General features: G+C 43.7%; 1 protein-coding gene across 2 annotated transcripts in view; it reads right to left on the minus strand.

Moving 5' to 3' along the window:
- The window catches only part of EFCAB2 (EF-hand calcium binding domain 2), a 30,062-nt gene extending 15,592 nt beyond the window's left edge, over positions 1-14,470 (minus strand). The window contains exons 1-4 of one of the 2 annotated variants that reach the window (XM_040427333.1): positions 14,355-14,470; positions 2,844-2,928; positions 805-877; positions 408-487 (exon numbers count right to left, since the gene is read on the minus strand). In XM_040427333.1, the coding sequence (XP_040283267.1) occupies positions 408-487; positions 805-877; positions 2,844-2,928; positions 14,355-14,379 (263 nt within the window). In that variant the 5' untranslated portion in view covers positions 14,380-14,470. Of the gene's footprint in view, positions 1-407; positions 488-804; positions 894-2,843; positions 2,931-14,354 lie in introns of those variants that run through there. The other variant, XM_040427334.1, reaches the window with a different exon arrangement.
- Between the last annotated feature and the right edge of the window lie 7,715 nt (positions 14,471-22,185).

Consider the following 22,185-nt stretch of genomic DNA (forward strand, 5'->3'; position numbering starts at 1 on the left):
CGACAATGGGGCCCCGTCTGGTAGCCGCGAAAAATGGGGAGGTGGCCATGTATGCAAGACTCTCTTGATTTACTTCTATGGGAATTCTGAACATAAGTAACCACGCTTACTTGGTATTTTTAGAACTCCCATAGAAGTGACTGGAGCCACCTCACCATTCATAGCAGCCGTTAGACCCCGTTCTCGAGATAGGACATTTATGGAATGGATGAGTACATATGCCATAAATGTTCAGATGGGAATGACCCTTTAACTCCGACTTTGCAGAAGATTTGGTGCTCTGAGATCAGAAAAACAGGTATCCGCCATAAGGGCATTAAGATTTAAATATGAAGATTTATTATTAAATCTATTACATTGGGTCTGTGCTATATTTTTCTGCAATTTCCAGACAAGATTTTCCATACCTTCTCTCTAGTAACACTTTTGTCATCATCGGTAAAAACCTCTCAAAACGAATGTATCCTGTAGGCTCTTCTTCCTCCACCTTATTGGAAAAGAAAAGTATTTTCTGAGATTTAAACATGATATCCTTATAGTCTGTGCAGTTCTTTTACAGACCAGCAGGGGGTGCTAAAAGACTGACTATTTTATAGTTCTACTAAAATGTTTCTAGGTTTTTATTGAAAATCCCACTGCATATAAAAATGACATGTTTTCGCCTGTAGTTTTCTAATGTCTAATGTTTTTCAATAGAAACACCACCTTTACGGCTACGGTAATGTACTACATCACAAAACCGCAGTGAAGATGTAACGTGCTAAAACAAGGGTGAATATAGCCTTGGAATGAAAAATACCTTACCTCTGCAAGCATGTCATGGAGTTCCCCCTCAGTTGGACAACACCCTAAGGACCTGATGATTGTCCCAATCTCCCTGTAAAACAGAATAGCTAAAAGATTGTGATTCTGTGAACAAAATTTTTTAAAAATCACATTGTTTAACCCCTTCAGGACCCTGCCAGTTTTCACCTTAAGGACCAAGCCATTTTTTGGAAATTCCTTTGAAACGATGTCCAGGCCATTCTGAGATTGTTTTTTCGTCACACATGATACTTCATGATAGTGGTAAATTTCAATCAATATTTTTCATTTTTATTTTGAAAAAAATACCAAATTTACAAAAAAAATTGAAAAATTCGCAACTTTCCAGATTTCAATGTCTCTGCTTTTAAAACAGATAATGATACCTCCTAAAATAGTTATTACTTTACATTTCCCATATGTGTGCTTTATGTTTGGATCATTTTGTGAATGCCATTTTATTTTTTAGGGACGTTAGAAGGCTAAGGCTACTTTCACACTAGCCGGCAGGGCTCAGCAAAAACGCTTCCGTTACTGATAATACAACCATCTGCATCCGTTATCAACATAGAGTGGGGTCCTGAGTAGAAGACCCCTCTCTATGATGTCAATATTCCCTATAAGGGCATATGTACATTTTTTTTTTTTCTTTAAATTTCATTATTTGTTTTATTTCAATGCACAAGTTATCAAAGGTTGTCTGTCACCTATATGTAGCATATATAACTTATGCTAAAGTACTGTTGGCCACTAAAGCATGGTAAAAACCATACTTTACTTTTATCGCTATTTTCAATCCACAGAAAATTAAAGGGGTTCTCTAAAAAATGAAAATACTTAAATGTTACTTTTTTATAAATATATTCCCAAATACCCATCATTAGTTATAACAGTTTGTTTTGCCTAGGGAGCAATCATTAGGAGAAATAAAATGTCAGCCATCTTATTAGTACACACAGAACTTGTACTAATCTCACGGGAGGACAAGTTACTTTACAACACTGAGGTAAAGAGCTGCCTCATCCTCCTCTCCTACTTGTCAGGGATTATGATCCTGAATACAGATGAGAAGATCTTCCGCTGAATCTCTGTAGGAATGGGGTCCATGAGGAGACATGAAGTACAGAGAGGATGCACAGGACAGACTGTGGTAATGGAGACTGCATACAAGTGCTGCTGCTCATTAGTCACATGCCCACCTCCTCTCTGTACTTCATGTCTCCTCATGAACTCCATTCCCCGGTTAAAACTTAAATAAAAAGAGAACTGCCAGGCAGCAATTATTGAAAAGTGTCCTAATTGGGGAGATTTAGAGTACACAATGAAATGTTGGGGCTGCTGTGGCAGGATTATTTCTATAACACAGAAAAGGCAATACATGATCAGAAAACAGCTAAAATGTTTGAAACCTTTATTTTATACAGCGTATATACACTCATTGACAAAAAATAAACCCCCCAATAGGGAATTGTTGGAAGCAGGTGCCGGGTGCATTATTTTTTTGTCAATGAGTGTCGTAAAAATGTACTGGATTATAATTCCAATATGTTAATGTATTCATAGAGATCTCCAAGTAACACTGCCTGTTCCATCTTGCATGACACATGGATGACATGTCCTCGTCTGTCCATGCCTCCATTTCTGTAGAATGGACCTGTACACTGGTCTAAAAACCAACCAAGGGCTCATGCACATGACCGTAGCCTGTTTTGCAGTCCGCAAATTGCGGATCCAAAAAATACAGATACCGGCCATGTGCGCACTGCATTTTGCACGTTCTGGCCTCTACAGAACAGTCCTATTTTTTTGCGGGTGCCACGGAATGGACATAGGATGCGGGCAGCATACTGTGTACTGTCCACATCTTTTGCAGCCCAATTGAAGTAAATGGTTTCCCATCCGACTGGCATGAATGTGGATTGAATGCAGGAAAAAAACAAAACATAGCATAAACGCCACATAAAAACATGAAATCCTGAGAAAAACTGGCAAGCATTGGAATTTCACATGGTGTACACATCATGTTATTACCTCCCTACCTGACATCTACAGTTTTGTTGCTTTCATGGTCAAAAACTTCAAACGCTTCTGTAATTCTTTTTTGGAGATCTGACATAAGAGCCTCTATAAATGACATAAAACAAAATAAATTATAATTGACATCAGAATATCCAAGACTGTGAGCTTGCCGCAGGAGGTCATAGATATCAGCAGGAGACAAAATGTATAAATGCAATGAAATAATAAATATTGAAATCACTGTGCAGCAGTTTGATTTGACCATAATTTAGCTTAGAGGGCGGAGTCTTCAGAGAAGAGCTCGCCTAAGAGATTTGACTGGGAATGGTATTCTGCAGTTTGCGATGTACTGTAAAAAGAGAAGCTGCAGTACCAAAATAGTGCAAAATAATAAATAAAAGCTATTTAAAAAAATTATTTTTAGACAAAAATACATGCATTTCAGTAAAAAAAAAAAATTCCCCAAAGGTGTCCATTGGTGTACAATGTACGTGGTTGGTACAGGTTGGAGGGTCCCCCTGTGTCTCTAAAGGAGTTCTACACATTTTCTTACTGATGATCTGTCTTTTGGATAGGTCGTCATCATTTGATAGGCGAGGGTTCGACACCCGGGATCCCCGCCAATCAGCTCTGTTTGAGAAGGCAGCGGAGCTCGCAGTAACGCCTTGGCCTTCTCACAGCTTCCCGCAGGCCAGTGACTTCACAGCTATGTCATGTGGCCTGGGCACAGCTTATACCCATTGACATGAATGGGACTGAGCTTTGCCCAGGCCAGTGAAATAGTTGTGACCTCACTGGCCTGCGGGAAGCTGTGAGTAGGCCGCGGTGATACTGCCAGCACTGCTGCCTTCTCAAACAGCTGATCGGCGGGGGACCTTTGCATCTTAGTGGTGAAAGTGAAAAGTCAGGAGCACTGGACTCTTCCTCTCGCTGAGATCAGGGAAGTTATTGACTGGTAATCATAGCCTGGAGCCTGCTGCAGCCTCCAACGACTATCACAGGTATATACCAATACAGGCCTGCAGGTGGCAGCACTACATTGCAATGTACTAAATTCTATATTGAGTAATGGATCAAATTCCATTTCTGAATAGATATGGCAACCTAATGATTGCTTGTTATAGTTACCTTGGATTACTTAAAAAAATGGAAAAAATATATAAACAATCAAATCATCCCCCTTTCCCTAGAATAAAAATGAAAAAAATAAAATAAAAAAAAGTAAAGGCATCGCCGAAAACACCTGTACTATTCAAATATAAAAATAATTATCCTACAGTGAACGGTGTAACAGGAAAAGAATCAAAATGGCTAATTCTCCTTTTTTTTGTTGCTTCACTTCCCCAAAAAAATGAATAGAAGGTGATCAAAAAGTCATACACACCCCAAAATATTGGTAAAATTTACAGGTCATCCCACAAAAAATGACACACAACCCCGCAGACATAAATCTAAAAAAAATTATGAGGCTCAGGATATGCCAAAAAAAAGAAAAAACTTTTTTTTTCAAAGTTTTTCTTTTTTTCAGTATCAAAACACAAGAAAAACTACACATAAGGCCTCATGCACACGACCGTTTTATTCCGTGTCAGTTGCGCCATTTTTCGTGATTTTCTGCGGACCCATTGATTTTCAATGGGTCCGTTGAAAACTCGGCTAATGCACCATTTGCCATCCGCGTCTGTGATCCGTGATTCCAGTCCGTCAAAAAAATATAACCTGTCCTATTATTTTCGCGGAAAACGGTTCGCGGACCCATTTAAGTCAATGGGACCGCTAAAAAACGCGGAGGCACACAAGATTGTTATCCGCTTCCGCGTCCGTTTTTTTCCTATCATTTGCATGGCAAACCTGTCTTAGACTTTTTTTTACATTCCTTTATATCTGGTGGTCCTCCAAAAATAAAGGAAGACACACGGAAACAAAAACGGAAACGGATCACGGAACAACGGAACCCCATTTTTCGGAATGGAACACAACAACGGTCGTGTGCATGAGGCCTTAGTGGTATAATTGTAATCATACTGACCCAGAGAATGAAGGGCAGAAGTCAGTTTATCACATAGGGAACGTCGTAAATATAAAACCCATAAAACTGTGGCAAAATTGTGTTGTTTCTTTTCAATTTCACCCAATTTTTTTCAAGCTCCCAATACATCATATGCAACAGTAAACGGTGCCATCAGAAAGCACCACTTGTCTCGCAAAAATAAAGCCCTCATATGGCTATGTGAATGGAAAAAATAAAAAAGTTATAGCACCAGGATGACATAGAGTAAATGAAAATGCCAAAGCGAAAAATCTTCCGGGGCCGAAAGGGTTAAAATGTGCAGCAGCATTATTATTATTATTTTTGTACATTATGCCATAAATAATAACTAGTGTTGGTCGAGCACCAAAGTGCTCGAGTAGAGGTGCTCTACAGAGCACCCGAGCACAATGGAAGTCAATGGAAGAACCCGAGCATTAAACCAGGCACCCCCTGGTTTGAAGAGGGGAGGGTATCGGGACTCTAGTTCGGCTTAGGAGTCCTTGCTCTGACTGTGGAGTCAGAGCTTGGGGACACCCAGTGTCTAATTTAGCCTCTATTTCTGAAAAGTTTCTGGCAGGATTCGAACTCACAACCTTCTACATTACAGTCAAGAATGTTAACCACTAACTACAATATAGAGCTGCATGGCCAGATACAAAAAAATATAAAAAATTAGACTTCTGCTGTATGGGAATACTTTCTTTTTTTTTTTTAGTAACTCACCATTCAGCTCTATAGTGTAGTGGTTAACATTCTTTGCTGTAATGTAGATGGTTGTGAATTCGAATCCCGTCAGAAAATTTTCAGAAATAGAGGCTAAATTAAATTTATATATTTTTTTTAGTAATTGTAAAAAATGTGTAATTACTAATATATATATATATATATATATATATATATATATACACTCACTTAAAGAATTATTAGGAACACCATACTAATACGGTGTTGGACCCCCTTTTGCCTTCAGAACTGCCTTAATTCTACGTGGCATTGATTCAACAAGGTGCTGATAGCATTCTTTAGAAATGTTGGCCCATATTGATAGGATAGTATCTTGCAGTTGATGGAGATTTGAGGGATACACATCCAGGGCACGAAGCTCCCGTTCCACCACATCCCAAAGATGCTCTATTGGGTTGAGATCTGGTGACTGTGGGGGCCATTTTAGTACAGTGAACTCATTGTCATGTTCAAGAAACCAATTTGAAATGATTGGAGCTTTGTGACATGGTGCATTATCCTGCTGGAAGTAGCCATCAAGGGTGGATACATGTTCTCATTCTGTTTACGCCAAATTCGGACTCTACCATTTGAATGTCTCAACAGAAATCGAGACTCATCAGACCAGGCAACATTTTTCCAGTCTTCAACTGTCCAATTTTGGTGAGCTCGTGCAAATTGTAGCCTCTTTTTCCTATTTGTAGTGGAGATGAGTGGTACCCGGTGGGGTCTTCTGCTGTTGTAGCCCATCCGCCTCAAGGTTGTGCGTATTGTGGCTTCACAAATGCTTTGCTGCATACCTCGGTTGTAACGAGTGGTTATTTCAGTCAACGTTGCTCTTCTATCAGCTTGAATCAGTCGGCCCATTCTCCTCTGACCTCTAGCATCCACAAGGCATTTTTGCCCACAGGACTGCCGCATACTGGATGTTTTTCCCTTTTCACACCATTCTTTGTAAACCCTAGAAATGGTTGTGCGTGAAAATCCCAGTAACTGAGCAGATTGTGAAATACTCAGACCGGCCCGTCTGGCACCAACAACCATGCCACGCTCAAAATTGCTTAAATCACCTTTATTTCCCATTCTGACATTCAGTTGGGAGTTCAGGAGATTGTCTTGACCAGGAGCACACCCCTAAATGCATTGAAGCAACTGCCATGTGATTGGTTGACTAGATAATTGCATTAATGAGAAATAGAAGAGGTGTTCCTAATAATTCTTTAGGTGAGTGTATTTATATATATATATATATATATATATATATATATATATATAATCATACTTCTGATATATATGAATGCATAATATGTGGGAAACTACTACTGATGTTTTTGCCATAATATATTTACATATATTATAATATACTATATATTCTAAATATATAATAATATATGTAAATATATTATGGCTAAAAACTTATATATATGTTTAAATTCAATTTAGCCTCTATTTCTGACGGGATTCGAACTCACAACCTTCTACATTACAGACCAGAATGTTAACTACTACACTATAGAGCTGTATGGCCAGTTACAAAAAAAAATAAAAAAAAGAGAGACAGAAACTTTTCAGAAATAGAGGCTTAATTAGATTACACTGACTCAAGCATCGAGCTCGAACACAGCTTGCCCCTGTATGGTGACATCACTGGGTGCTTTATCCCTGTACTGTGACATCACTGGGTGCATTATCCCTGTACAGTGACATCACTGTGTGTATTACCCCTGTACTGTCACATCACTAGGTGTATTATCCCTGTACTGTGACATCACTGGGTGCATTATACCTGTACTGTGACATCACTATGTGTATTATCCCTGTACTGTGACATCACTGGGTTCATTATCCCTTAACTGTGACATCACTGTGTGTATTATCCCTGTACTGTGACATCACTAGGTGTATTATCCCTGTACTGTGACATCACTGGGTGCATTATCCCTGTACTGTGACACCACTGGGTGCATTATCCCTGTACTGTGACATCACTGGGTGCAATATCCCTGTACGGTGACATCACTGGGTGCATTATCCCTGTACGGTGACATCACTGGGTGCATTATCCCTGTACGGTGACATCACTGAGTGCATTATCCCTGTACTGTGACATCACTGTGTGTATTATCCCTTTACTGTGACATCACTAGGTGAATTATCCCTGTACTGTGACATCACTAGGTGCATTATCCCAGTACTGTGACATCACTGTGTGTATTATCCCTTTACTGTGACATCACTAGGTGTATTATCCCTGTACTGTGACATCACGGGGTGCATTATCCTTGTACTGTGACATCACTGGGTACATTATCCCTGTACTGTGACACCACTGGGTGCATTATCCCTGTACTGTGTCATTACTGGGTGCTTTATCCCTGTACTGTGAAATCACTGGGTACATTATGCCTGCACTGTGACATCACTGGGTGCATTATCCCTGTACTGTGACATCACTGGGTACATTATCCCTGTACTGTGACATCACTGGGTACATTATCCCTGTACTGTGATATCCCTGGGTGCATTATCACTGTACTGTGACATCACTAGGTGAATTATCCCTGTACTGTGACATCACTGGGTGCATTATCCCCGTACGGTGATATCACTGGGTGCATTATCCCCGTACTGTGACATCACTGGGTGCATTATCCATGTGCTGTGACATCACTGGGTGCATTATCCCTGTACTGTGACATCACTGGGTGCATTATCCCTGTACTGTGACATCTCTGGGTACATTATGCCTGTGCTGTGACATCACTGGGTACATTATGCCTGTGCTGTGACATCACTGGGTGCATTATCCCTGTACTGTGAGTCTGTGACATCACTGGGTGCATTATCCCTGTACTGTGACATCACTATGTGTATTATCCCTGTACTGTGACATCACTGGGTACATTATCCCTGTACTGTGACATCACTATGTGTATTATCCCTGTACTGTGACATCACTGGGTACATTATGCCTGTGCTATGACATCACTGGGTACATTATGCCTGTGCTGTGACATCACTGGGTACATTATCCCTGTGCTGTGACATCACTGGGTACATTATGCCTGTACTGTGACATCACTGGGTACATTATCCCTGTACTGTGACATCACTGGGTGCATTAGCCCTGTACTGTGACATCACTGGGTAAATTATGCCTGTGCTGTGACATCACTGGGTACATTATGCCTGTGCTGTGACATCACTGGGTGCATTTTCCCTGTACGGTGACATCACTGGGTACATTATGCCTGTGCTGTGACATCACTGGGTGCATTATCCCTGTACTGTGAGTCTGTGACATCACTGGGTGCATTATCCCTGTACTGTGACATCACTATGTGTATTATCCCTGTACTGTGACATCACTGGATACATTATGCCTGTGCTGTGACATCACTGGGTACATTATGCCTGTGCTGTGACATCACTGGGTACATTATCCCTGTACTGTGACATCACTGGGTACATTATGCCTGTACTGTGACATCACTGGGTACATTATGCCTGTGCTGTGACATCACTTGGTACATTATTCCTGTACTGTGACATCACTTGGTACATTATGCCTGAGCTGTGACATCACTTGGTACATTATCCCTGTACTGTGACATCACTGGGTACATTATGCCTGTGCTGTGACATCACTTGGTACATTATCCCTGTACTGTGACATCACAAGGTACATTATGCCTGTGCTGTGACATCACTTGGTACATTATCCCTGTACTGTGACATCACTGGGTATATTATGCCTGTGCTGTGACATCACTGAGTACATTATGCCTGTGCTGTGACATCACTGGGTACATTATCCCTGTGCTGTGACATCACTGGGTACATTATGCCTGTGCTGTGACATCACTGGGTGCATTATCCCTGTACTGTGACATCACTGGGTGCATTATGCCTGTGCTGTGACATCACTGGGTACATTATGCCTGTGCTGTGACATCACTGGGTGCATTTTCCCTGTATGGTGACATCACTGGGTACATTATGCCTGTGCTGTGACATCACTGGGTACATTATCCCTGTGCTGTGACATCACTGGGTACATTATGCCTGTGCTGTGACATCACTGGGTGCATTATCCCTGTACTGTGACATCACTGGGTGCATTATGCCTGTGCTGTGACATCACTGGGTACATTATGCCTGTGCTGTGACATCACTGGGTGCATTTTCCCTGTATGGTGACATCACTGGGTACATTATGCCTGTGCAGTGACATCACTGGGTGCATTATCCCTGTACTGTGAGTCTGTGACATCACTGGGTGCATTATCCCTGTACTGTGACATCACTGGGTACATTATCCCTGTACTGTGACATCACTGTGTGTATTATCCCTGTACTGTGACATCACTGGGTACATTATCCCTGTGTTGTGACATCACTGGGTACATTATGCCTGTACTGTGACATCACTATGTGTATTATCCCTGTACTGTGACATCACTGGGTACATTATGCCTGTGTTGTGACATCACTGGGTACATTATCCCTGTGCTGTGATATCACTGGGTACATTATGCCTGTACTGTGACATCACTGGGTACATTATGCCTGTGTTGTGACATCACTGAGTGCATTATCCCTGTACTGTGACATCACTGGGTACATTATGCCTTTGCTGTGACATCACTGGGTACATTTTCCCTGTACAGTGACCTCACTGGGTACATTATGCCTGTGCTGTGACATCACTGGGTGCATTATCCCTGTACTGTGAGTCTGTGACATCACTGGGTGCATTATCCCTGTACTGTGACATCACTATGTGTATTATCCCTGTACTGTGACATCACTGGGTACATTATGCATGTACTGTGACATCACTGGGTACATTATGCCTGTGCTGTGACATCACTGGGTACATTTTGCCTGTGCTGTGACATCACTGGGTACATTATGCCTGTGCTGTGACATCACTGGGTACATTATGCCTGTGCTGTGACATCACTGGGTACATTATGCCTGTGCAGTGACATCACTGGGTGCATTATCCCTGTACTGCGTGTCATCACTGGGTGCATTATCCCTGTACGGTGACATCACTAGGTGTATTATCCCTGTACTGTGACATCACTGGGTGCATTATCCCTGTACTGTGACATCACTGGGTGCATTATCCCTGTACTGCGTGTCATCACTGGGTGCATTATCCCTGTACGGTGACATCACTAGGTGTATTATCCCTGTACTGTGACATCACTGGGTGTATTACATCACTGGGTGCATTATCCCTGTGCTGTGACATCACTGGGTGCATTATCCCTGTGCTGTGACATCACTGGGTGCATTATCCCTGTGCTGTGACATCACTGGGTGCATTATCCCTGTGCTGTGACATCACTGGGTACATTATGCCTGTGCTGTGACATCACTGGGTGCATTATCCCTGTGCTGTGACATCACTGGGTGCATTATCCCTGTACTGTGACATCACTGGGTGCATTATCCCTGTACTGTGACATCACTGGGTACATTATCCCTGTACTGTGACATCACTGGGTGCATTATCCCTGTACTGTGACATCACTGGGTGCATTATCCCTGTACTGTGACATCACTGGGTACATTATCCCTGTGCTGTGACATCACTGGGTACATTATCCCTGTGCTGTGACATCACTGGGTACATTATCCCTGTGCTGTGACATCTCTGGGTACATTATCCCTGTGCTGTGACATCTCTGGGTGCATTATCCCTGTGCTGTGACATCACTGGGTACATTATCCCTGTGCTGTGACATCACTGGGTACATTATGCCTGTGCTGTGACATCACTGGGTACATTATCCCTGTGCTGTGACATCACTGGGTACATTATCCCTGTGCTGTGACATCACTGGGTGCATTATCCCTGTACTGTGACATCACTGGGTACATTATCCCTGTACTGTGACATCACTGGGTACATTATCCCTGTGCTGTGACATCTCTGGGTGCATTATCCCTGTGCTGTGACATCACTGGGTGCATTATCCCTGTGCTGTGACATCACTGGGTGCATTATCCCTGTGCTGTGACATCACTGGGTGCATTATGCCTGTACTGTGACATCACTGGGTGCATTATCCCTGTGCTGTGACATCACTGGGTGCATTATCCCTGTGCTGTGACATCACTGGGTACATTATGCCTGTACTGTGACATCACTGGGTGCATTATCCCTGTACTGTGACATCACTGGGTGCATTATCCCTGTACTGTGACATCACTGGGTGCATTATCCCTGTACTGTGACATCACTGGGTGCATTATCCCTGTACTGTGACTCTGTGACATCACTGGATGCATTATCCCTGTACTGTGACATCACTATGTGTATTATCCCTGTACTGTGACATCACTGGATACATTATGCCTGTGCTGTGACATCACTGGGTACATTATGCCTGTGCTGTGACATCACTTGGTACATTATGCCTGTACTGTGACATCACTGGGTACATTATGCCTGTGCTGTGACATCACTTGGTACATTATCCCTGTACTGTGACATCACTGGGTACATTATGCCTGTGCTGTGACATCACTTGGTACATTATCCCTGTACTGTGACATCACAGGGTACATTATGCCTGTGCTGTGACATCACTTGGTACATTATCCCTGTACTGTGACATCACTGGGTATATTATGCCTGTGCTGTGACATCACTGAGTACATTATGCCTGTGCTGTGACATCACTGGGTACATTATCCCTGTGCTGTGACATCACTGGGTACATTATGCCTGTGCTGTGACATCACTGGGTACATTATCCCTGTGCTGTGACATGACTGGGTACATTATGCCTGTGCTGTGACATCACTTGGTACATTATCCCTGTACTGTGACATCACTGGGTATATTATGCCTGTGCTGTGACATCACTGAGTACATTATGCCTGTGCTGTGACATCACTGGGTACATTATGCCTGTGCTGTGACATCACTTGGTGCATTTTCCCTGTATGGTGACATCACTGGGTACATTATGCCTGTGCTTTGACATCACTGGGTACATTATGCCTGTGCTGTGACATCACTGGGTACATTATCCCTGTGCTGTGATATCACTGGGTACATTATGCCTGTACTGTGACATCACTGGGTACATTATGCCTGTGTTGTGACATCACTGGGTGCATTATCCCTGTACTGTGACATCACTGGGTACATTATGCCTTTGCTGTGACATCGCTGGGTACATTTTCCCTGTACGGTGACATCACTGGGTACATTATGCCTGTGCTGTGACATCACTGGGTGCATTATCCATGTACTGTGAGTCTGTGACATCACTGGGTGCATTATCCCTGTACTGTGACATCACTATGTGTATTATCCCTGTACTGTGACATCACTGGGTACATTATCCCTGTACTGTGACATCACTGGGTACATTATGCCTGTGCTGTGACATCACTGGGTACATTATGCCTGTGCTGTGACATCACTGGGTGCATTTTCCCTGTACGGTGACATTACTGGGTACATTATGCCTGTGCAGTGACATCACTGGGTGCATTATCCCTGTACTGCGTGTCATCACTGGGTGCATTATCCCTGTACGGTGACATCACTAGGTGTATTATCCCTGTACTGTGACATCACTGGGTGCATTATCCCTGTACTGTGACATCACTGGGTACATTATCCCTGTACTGTGACATCACTGGGTACATTATCCCTGTACTGTGACATCACTGGGTGCATTATCCCTGTACTGGTACATCACTGGGTACATTATCCCTGTGCTGTGACATCACTGGGTACATTATCCCTCTGCTGTGACATCACTGGGTACATTATCCCTGTGCTGTGACATCACTGGGTACATTATCCCTGTGCTGTGACATCACTGGGTACATTATCCCTGTGCTGTGACATCACTGGGTGCATTATCCCTGTACTGTGACGTCACTGGGTGCATTATCCCTGTACTGTGACATCACTGGGTGCATTATCACTGTACTGTGACATCACTGGGTACATTATCCCTGTGCTGTGACATCACTGGGTGCATTATCCCTGTGCTGTGACATCACTGGGTGCATTATCCCTGTACTGTGACATCACTGGGTGCATTATCCCTGTGCTGTGACATCACTGGGTGCATTATCCCTGTACTGTGACATCACTGGGTGCATTATCCCTGTGCTGTGACATCACTGGGTGCATTATCCCTGTGCTGTGACATCACTGGGTGCATTATCCCCGTACTGTGACATCAATGGGTGCATTATCCCTGTACGGTGACATCACTGGGTGCATTATCCCTGTGCTGTGACGTCACTGGGTACATTTTCCCTGTGCTGCCTGTGACATCACTGGATGCATTATCCCTGTACTGTGACATCACTGGGTGCATTATCCCTGTGCTGTGACATCACTGGATGCATTATCCCTGTGCTGTGACATCACTGGATGCATTATCCCTTGCAAAGGGCAGACGTTCTACAGAAAGGTATTGTTTTCATCGGGGAACACATGCTAAGCTTCATTCTGTCAGCTCTCACAGCCCCTTCCTCCAGGAATTGCAGCGCATAATTTTTTAATTTATATTGCCCATTAAACTCCATCAGTACATGTAAAATGGCTGTATCCTCAGTAATGATACTTCACTACGTATAGGCCAATGACTACCGCAGTCCGTGACAATCTATGGATCATGTCATAATACCTATACAATTCAGGTCTAATGTACAGGATCCTGCTATTAGCATGAGTGATAGTACATCGCTGCTCACAGTAATACCATTCCACCGGCGCCTCACTTACCTGCTGCCTCCTTCTCTTCAGCCATGACTGTTGTGTGTGGTTTCCATGGCGACGCGTCTTGACGCCGCCATTTTGGAAAGGGCAGTCCCGCGTTAGAACGGCCATGGCGCGGCTGCAGAGATCTGCTGAGGCAGTGCAGGGGACATGGGAGCTGATAGCAGTGTAGAAGATGGCGGCTCTGCAAGCGTGAAGTTATAATGCAGGATGGGCTTTATTCAGCCGAAACGGAGTTTCTGCTATTTTATTCGTGATGACGTCACTGAGATTTCTGTCCTGTTGTGATGTCAGATGTACATCCTCTCCTTCCCTTGGCAGGACAGCCATGTTTTACATTTCTCAGCAGTCAGGTGCTCTTTAGCAGCCATTTTAACACCCTGCCTCCATTCTCACAGGAGTTTTGATTTGCTGTTGGAATGAACCAGATTTCGCCATAGAAGAGCGCCTAGTCCGCCTGATCCTGGCCGACCCATTCATATAGGTGTACTAAGGCTCAACACAAGAGTCGGAGAGGGATTGGATCCTCAGAAAAAAATTGGGAAAATCTTTTCCCAAAGGATATATTTTTGGGTGATGGGACATGTCAGCGCAGTCGCCTATTTTTGTAAATGCTATTGAAGGGCGCAGTGCATGCGCAGTCCGTTCTCACCCCATTCATGAGATGGGGCCTAAAAATATTGGGTGGTTATGGCATGAATGTCCCAGGTAAGAATAGCCCTTTAAGGACCTACAGGTGAATGATGGGGAACAGCCGTTTGTAGGAGTGTTCATCTAGGCAATCATTGGCGCATCTAAACACCCCACCGACAAAAATAATAATCTTTATATAACGCCAACGTATTTCACAAGCTTTCCTATGGGTAGCTGACTTTCTGTTGGTTGCCGAGATAAGTCCCTTGATGGTCACCACACTTAAAGGGCATCTGTCAGCAGATTGGTACCTATGACACTGGCAGCTGAAGGCATCTGTGTTGGTCCCATGTTCATATGTGCTGCATTGCTGAGAAAAATTTTGTTTTAATACATGGAAATGAGTCTCTAGGAGCAACGGGGGCGTTGTTATTACACCTAGAGGCTCTGCCATGTCCTCAGCACTTTGACAGGTTCTCCATAGATGTGGTATCGCTGTAATAGCAAAAAACAAACAATCCCTTATATGGCTATGTGTACGAAAAAAATCAAAAAGTTATGGCTCTAGGAATGAGGGAGTCCAAAAAATTGCAAAAAAAAATGAAAATCTTTTGGGTTAGGGCTCGTGCACACAACCATATGTACTTTGCTGTCCACAATAAACGGATCCGCAAAAAATACAGATGACGTCCATGTGCATTGCATATTTTGCGGAACGGAACAGCAGGACCCTAATAGAACAGTACTATCCTTTTCCGTAATGCAGACAATGATCGGACATGTTCTATTTTTTTGCGGAATGTAAATACGGAAACGGAATGCACACGGAGTAACCTCTGTTTTTTGGGCGGAACCATTGAAATTAATGGTTCCGCATACGGACTGCAATAAAAACGGACATGGAAAGAAAATACCTTTGTGTACATGAGCCCCTAGAAAAGAGCAGGTTTTGAGCCTCACAGAGCCGGAGAACAGGTGTAGCACTATAGTTTTGGTACTGTGATGTAGCAGGAATAAGAGAGAGGCAGCTCTCAGGGTTAGATCTAGGACAGGTGAGTAACAGTACCATCCCTAAAGAGTCAGACCGGACGTTTGGCATGGAACCTTTAAAGAGGACCTATCACCTCTCCTGACATGTCTGTTTTATTAACTACTTCCATTCCCTATATCAGTGGCGGTGAACCTATGGTACAGGTGCCAGAGGCAGCACTCAGAGCCCTCTCTGTGGGCACCCGCACCCTGGAAAATGTCTGTGGTGTACCAATATGCCTTAGACTTTGCCTGCCATTTATCAGCGCTCTATGAACAGCACAGGCAGGGCACTGAATGTAGGCAGGCTATTATAGCTAAATGATAAAGCACATGGAAGATATACCATATATTTCACCCTATAAGACGCATCTGCACATAAGATGCACATAGGTTTTAGAGTAAGACAATAAGAAAAAATATATTTTTCATAACACCTCAGGTCAGACCACCAATCAGACCCCCAATGTTAATCAGGCCTCAGCTGACAGCCCCAATTAGACCCCCAATCTAAATAAGACCTCAGATCAGACCCCAGATGCCAAATATCATTCCTCCATGCCTCATATCAGCCCCCAGCCATATATGTAATCAGCCCCCAGTCATATATATAATCAGCCCCCAGCCATTGTTCTGCAGTCCCCCAGGCATTGTTCTGCAGCCCCCAGCCATTGTTCAGCAGTCCCCCAGGCATTGTTCTACAGCCCCCAGCCATTGTTCAGCAGTCCCCCAGGCATTGTTCTGCAGCCCCCAGCCATTGTTCAGCAGTCCCCCAGCCATTGTTCAGCAGCCCCCAGCCATTGTTCAGCAGCCCCCAGCCATTGTTCAGCAGTCCCCCAGCCATTGTTCAGCAGTCCCCCAGCCATTGTTCAGCAGCCCCCAGCCTCAGATCACAAAATAAATAAACCACTTACCTCGACGACGACGCTCCTCTCCTCCAGCGCGATCCTCTTCCTCCTGTCGGATGTGCTGTGAACTGGCGCGCACAGCGTGAGGTCACAGAGCGCCCTCACGCTGTGCGCAGCCACTGCACAGCCAAGGAACAGGAAGCGGTAAATACAGAGCCTTCACCGCTTCATGGTCCTCCGGTACTAATGAGCGCTTTCATAATGGGAGCGCTCATTAGTATTCGCCCCTAAAGACGCAGGGGCATTTTCCCCCCAGTTTGGGGGAAAAATTGCGTCTTATGGGGTGGAAAATACGGTACTATATTGGGCTGTAGTATTCAGGGTAAATTGTGATAAACAAGTGGGTTTTGGGTTGGTGTCTGGGCACTCGGTCTCTAAAAGGTTCGCCATCACTGCCTTATATAATAGCAACTCTGTAGCATCTATTCTTATGACTCTGTGCTGGGCCATTCCTGTATTATTCCTGCTAGAAGTTTACAAGTAAATTGCCAGCAGTCTGCAGTAAAGGTACTGCTGGGTGTTACCAGTTGGGGGTGTCTGACTCTGTCCAATCAGTGCTGCTGGTGTCAGACTGTGCAGGGACACACCCCAACTGGAAACACCCATCTGTACCTATACTACAAGCTGCTGACAATCCATCTATAGACATCTAGTAGAAATAACAGGCATGGCACTGCCTAGATTCATAAGAATAGATCCAGAATTGTTATTACATGAGGAATGCAAGGAGTTAATAATTACTGCCTGAAGAACGTATTTAAAAGAAAATAATAAATTATTTATTAGTCTCAGGTTAAAACGGGAATAATCTGTATATCACTTTCCGTGACTACGACTCAGGTGATGTGGTATAGGAATTGATTATATCCACCACCCAACCTAAAGTCTGGACTAGGTCCCTATGCCAGCTAGCACTTTGGTGCCAATAATTACTGGGAAGGGAGTCAGGATACGGTTCTTATATTTGAACCAGGCACAGGTGTGTAGTTTGGGCAGTCCTACCTAGCATGAATTATAGAGCGGCTATGAGTGAGTAATGAGCTGGGTGCCAAGGCAGACCAGCATACTGCATCCACCCAGTATAATATGAATTGTGGACGCTCACTCAATCAATCTACACCCTGCCTGAAGAACCGTGTCCTAATTCAAGATCAACGGCTCAATGCGTTTCAATGTGGAACCATAAGCCACATATCATCAGGAGCGAGAGTCTCTAAATAGAGGTAGCCTGTAAAGCAGAAGTAAGTAGCCTCACACTTTTGCGTGTCAAGGCTCCGGCGCTATGATGGCCGTGCGCGGCCGCTCAGACGCCGGAATGATATCAGGTAAGCTCCGCCTAAGAAGGGGGTGTGTGCTGGTCCTGCGCAAATCATCAAGAGGCGCGTCATCTAGCATACGCCCCCTGCACCGCCCAGAACCCACGTCACAGCGCACGCCTCCCTAACAGCGCAAGCAAGCGCTCATGTATAGGGGGAATTGAAAGTTGCGGCTCAATTTATGTCACATAAACGCCTCGCTCCGGTGTCAGTATAATCGGGGATCGTAACAGGTGACAGAATAGTATATATGCATGTGTGTCAATCATAGAACCATATCCAGGAAAACACAAGCCAAAATATAAGCCATCCAGTTTATAAAGGTCACGGGTTACCACACTTAAAAAGGTATCAATTGGGGTATTATCATTAAGGGGTGGGAATATTTTTGATGGATTCTTCAGATCCGTGTATGGGCCATCACCTATATTCCTATCCCCCTCCTGCGAGAGACCCACCAGAAGGTTCAGGTCCTGGAGATCCTCAACATCTATCCCCAACTCATGACACTGTCGTTTATTATGCATGGAAAAGAATTTCTTCCACTTCAATTTGCGCACATACAATTGTAGATCTTTAATCCAGTAAAACAGATTGAACTTTTGAAGGGGTACAAAGGATATGCCCTTTTTGAGGACCTCTATTTGTGAGGAAGAGAGGTCACACTGGGACAGATTAACAACCTGGAGTTCGTCTATTTGGGATCCAGTGGGACTTTTTTGTGGCGTAGTAGGTAGTCGGATACTGGTGGGGTCTGATCTAAAAAACCACCCCGTGAGCCTCTCCCTGATCTACCTCCTTGTCTTGATCCCCGGGATCTCTGAGGTCTTCTATTAGAATTACCACGGCCTCGAGGTGGCACAAACCCCCGCTCTCCGTCAGTGTCACATTCTGAAGAAGATCTGTGTCTAATTCAGAAGCGACCTGGCGTCTAGGGCCAAATTCAAGAATTCTCCCTTCCTTAAAGTCGTTGGTGTCTCTGTTATACAGGAAGTGTTTTCCTTTCTTTGATTTGGGACGTAAAGCGTTCAATATTTTGTTGTAAAAGCGCCTCTTTTTTACTAAATTCACTGTGATCACTGAATTTTTTAGCTTGTGTAATACATTCCTTTAATTCAGTCTCGCTCACTACAAGTAACCGTTTCTCTTCCTCCAACAATAACCGCATTAAGCGGAGGGAACCTTCAATGGATTCTTGTTCCCACTTTTTGAGAAACTCATTAGAGCGTACACGTGCTGTGGGGAGGATCGGACTTCTCAGACCTCTTGGGACTATGTTGTTTTTTATATATATATCCAGAGTCTGAACCTCCCACCAGCACCGGACGTGATCTTTGTATATACGGTTCAGTATATGCAAGGAGTTACCACAACAGACATGTCAGGAGCAGGGACAGGTGCTCTCTAAAAAGAACAGGAGCTTTAGGCCCCTTTCACATGGGCGAGTTTTCCGTGAGGTGAACGCATTGCACCTGCACTAAATCCGGGCCCATTCACTTCAATGGGGCTGTGCACATGAGCGGTGATTTTCACGCATCATTTGTGCGTTGCGTGAAAACCGCAGCAGGTTCTATATTCTGCGTTTTTCACGCAACGTAGGCCTCATAGAAATGAATGGGTATGTGTGAAAATCGCAAGCGGATGCGGTGCGATTTTCACACATGGTTGCTAGGAGATGATAGGGATGAAAGCAACCCCGGACCCCATTAAAGTCTAATCACTGTATTATTTTCCCTTATAACATTGTTAGAGGGGAAAATAATAGCATTCTTAATACAGAATGCTTAGTAAACTGTAGATTGAGTGGTTAAAAATAAAAAAAATGTACTGACCTCATCCAATTGATAGCGCAGCCGGCATCCTCTTCTTGCTTCTTTCAGGACCTGCAAAAGGACCTTTGGTGACGTAATCGAGCTCACCACGTGGTGAGCGATGTGATGTCAGCGCAGGTCCTGCTGAATGAAGATATAAGATTATTTTCCATTATAACCATGTTATAATGGAAAATAATAAAATATACAGAACACCTAACCCGAACTTCAGTGAAGATGTTCGGGTCTGGGTACCACAGTCAGTTTTTTATCAAAACGCATTGCACCCGCGCGATAAAAACTGAACATCGGAATGCAATCGCAGTCAAAACTGACTGCAATTGCGTACCTACTCGCACGATTTTCCCTGATCGCAGACGCAACGCATTCGGACTTAATCCAGACACGCCTCGTCTGCAAGGGGCCTTAGTGTTCTTTGCAGGGATCCATCGTCTGTCTAGTACAGATCATTATTAGACACCATGCTTAAAAATCTGAATTGCTCAATGAACGAGCAAACTGATTCATCGGACAACTGGTGGCAGTATTAGGCCCCTTGCAGACAATTGTGTGTGGATTAGGTCCGGATGCGTTGTGAATGCGTCCAGTGAAAAATGCGCGATTTCGCAAAGTCAGTCAGTTTTGTCTGCGATCGCGTTCAGTTGCTCAGTTTTTAACGCTCGTGTGCAATGCGATTTAATGCGTTTTGCACGCGCTTCATAACTGAATGTTTACAAACAACATCTCTTAGCAACCATCAGTGAAAAACGCATCGCATTCGCACTTGCTTGCAGATACGATGCGATTTTCATGCAGCCCCATTCAATTCTATGGGGCCAGCGTTGCGTGAAATTCGCAGAATATAGAACATGCTGCGATTTTTACGCAACGCACAAGTGATGCGTGAAAACCAACGCTCATGTACACAGACCCATTTAAATGAATGGATCCGGATTCCGTGCGGGTGCAATGCGTTTGCATCACGCATTGCACCCGCGCGGAATACTTGCTCGTGTGAAAGGTGATCACTAACGAGTGTTCATGTGAACGCTCGTTAGCGATTATCGGCTGAAAAATCGTCCGGTGTAATAGAGCCTTTAGTCAGGATGCACAGGAGTACAAAAAATGAAGACAAAAAGGGCAGATATGTTTTTATTAACCCCTTCCCGACATGTGACGTACTATTATGTCATGGAAGTCACTCCCGCATTTTGACGTAATAGTACGTCATGTTGATCGGGCAGGCACCTGAGCAGTGCGCCCGATCACTGCAGGGGTCCAGCAGTCCCTGGTAGCCAGGCCCCTGCTGTATCCGCCGGCATCGCTGTTTACAAATATGCTATTATTAGTGTTAAAGTGAAATAAATTTAAAAAAGTATACATATTAGGTATTGCCGCGTCCGTAACAACCAGCTCTATAAACATATCACATGACCTAACCTCTCAGGGGAACACCATAAAAATAAAAAAATAAAAACTGTGTCACAAAAGCCATTTTTGTCACCTTACATCACACCAAGCGATCAAAAAGGCATATGTCGAACAAAATGGTACCAATAAAACCGTCACCTGTCAAAATGAGACCCTACCTGAGACAATTAGTAAAAAAAAAAAAAAAAGTATGACTTTTAGACAATGGAGACACTAAAATATGATTTTTTTTTGCTTCAAAACTGCTATTATTGTGCTAAAGTGAAAAAAATGAAAAATTTGACATATTAGGTATTGCCGCGTCCGTAACAATCTGCTCTATAAAAATATCACATGACCTAACCCCTCAGGTGAACACCGTAAAAAAAAAATCCACGCGTATGTCCCCCAAAATAGTACCAATCAAACCGTCCCCTCATCCCACAAAAAATGAGACCCTACCTAAGACAATCGTTCAAAAAATAAAAAAGCTATGGCTCTCAGACTATGGAGACACTAAAACATAATTTTTTGGTTTAAAAAATGCTATTATTGTGTAAAACTTAAATAAATAAGAAAAAGTATACATATTAGGTATTGCCAGGTCCGTAATGATCTGCTCTATTAAAAAAATTTTGGTCACCTTGCCCCATAACGTGTAAGGCCCCTTTCAATCGAGCGAGTTTTCCGCGCGGATGCGTTGCGGGAGGTGAACGCACAGCATCCGCAC

This window comes from Bufo bufo, chromosome 4 (genome assembly GCF_905171765.1).
Source record: "Bufo bufo chromosome 4, aBufBuf1.1, whole genome shotgun sequence".
Lineage (NCBI taxonomy): Eukaryota > Metazoa > Chordata > Amphibia > Anura > Bufonidae > Bufo > Bufo bufo.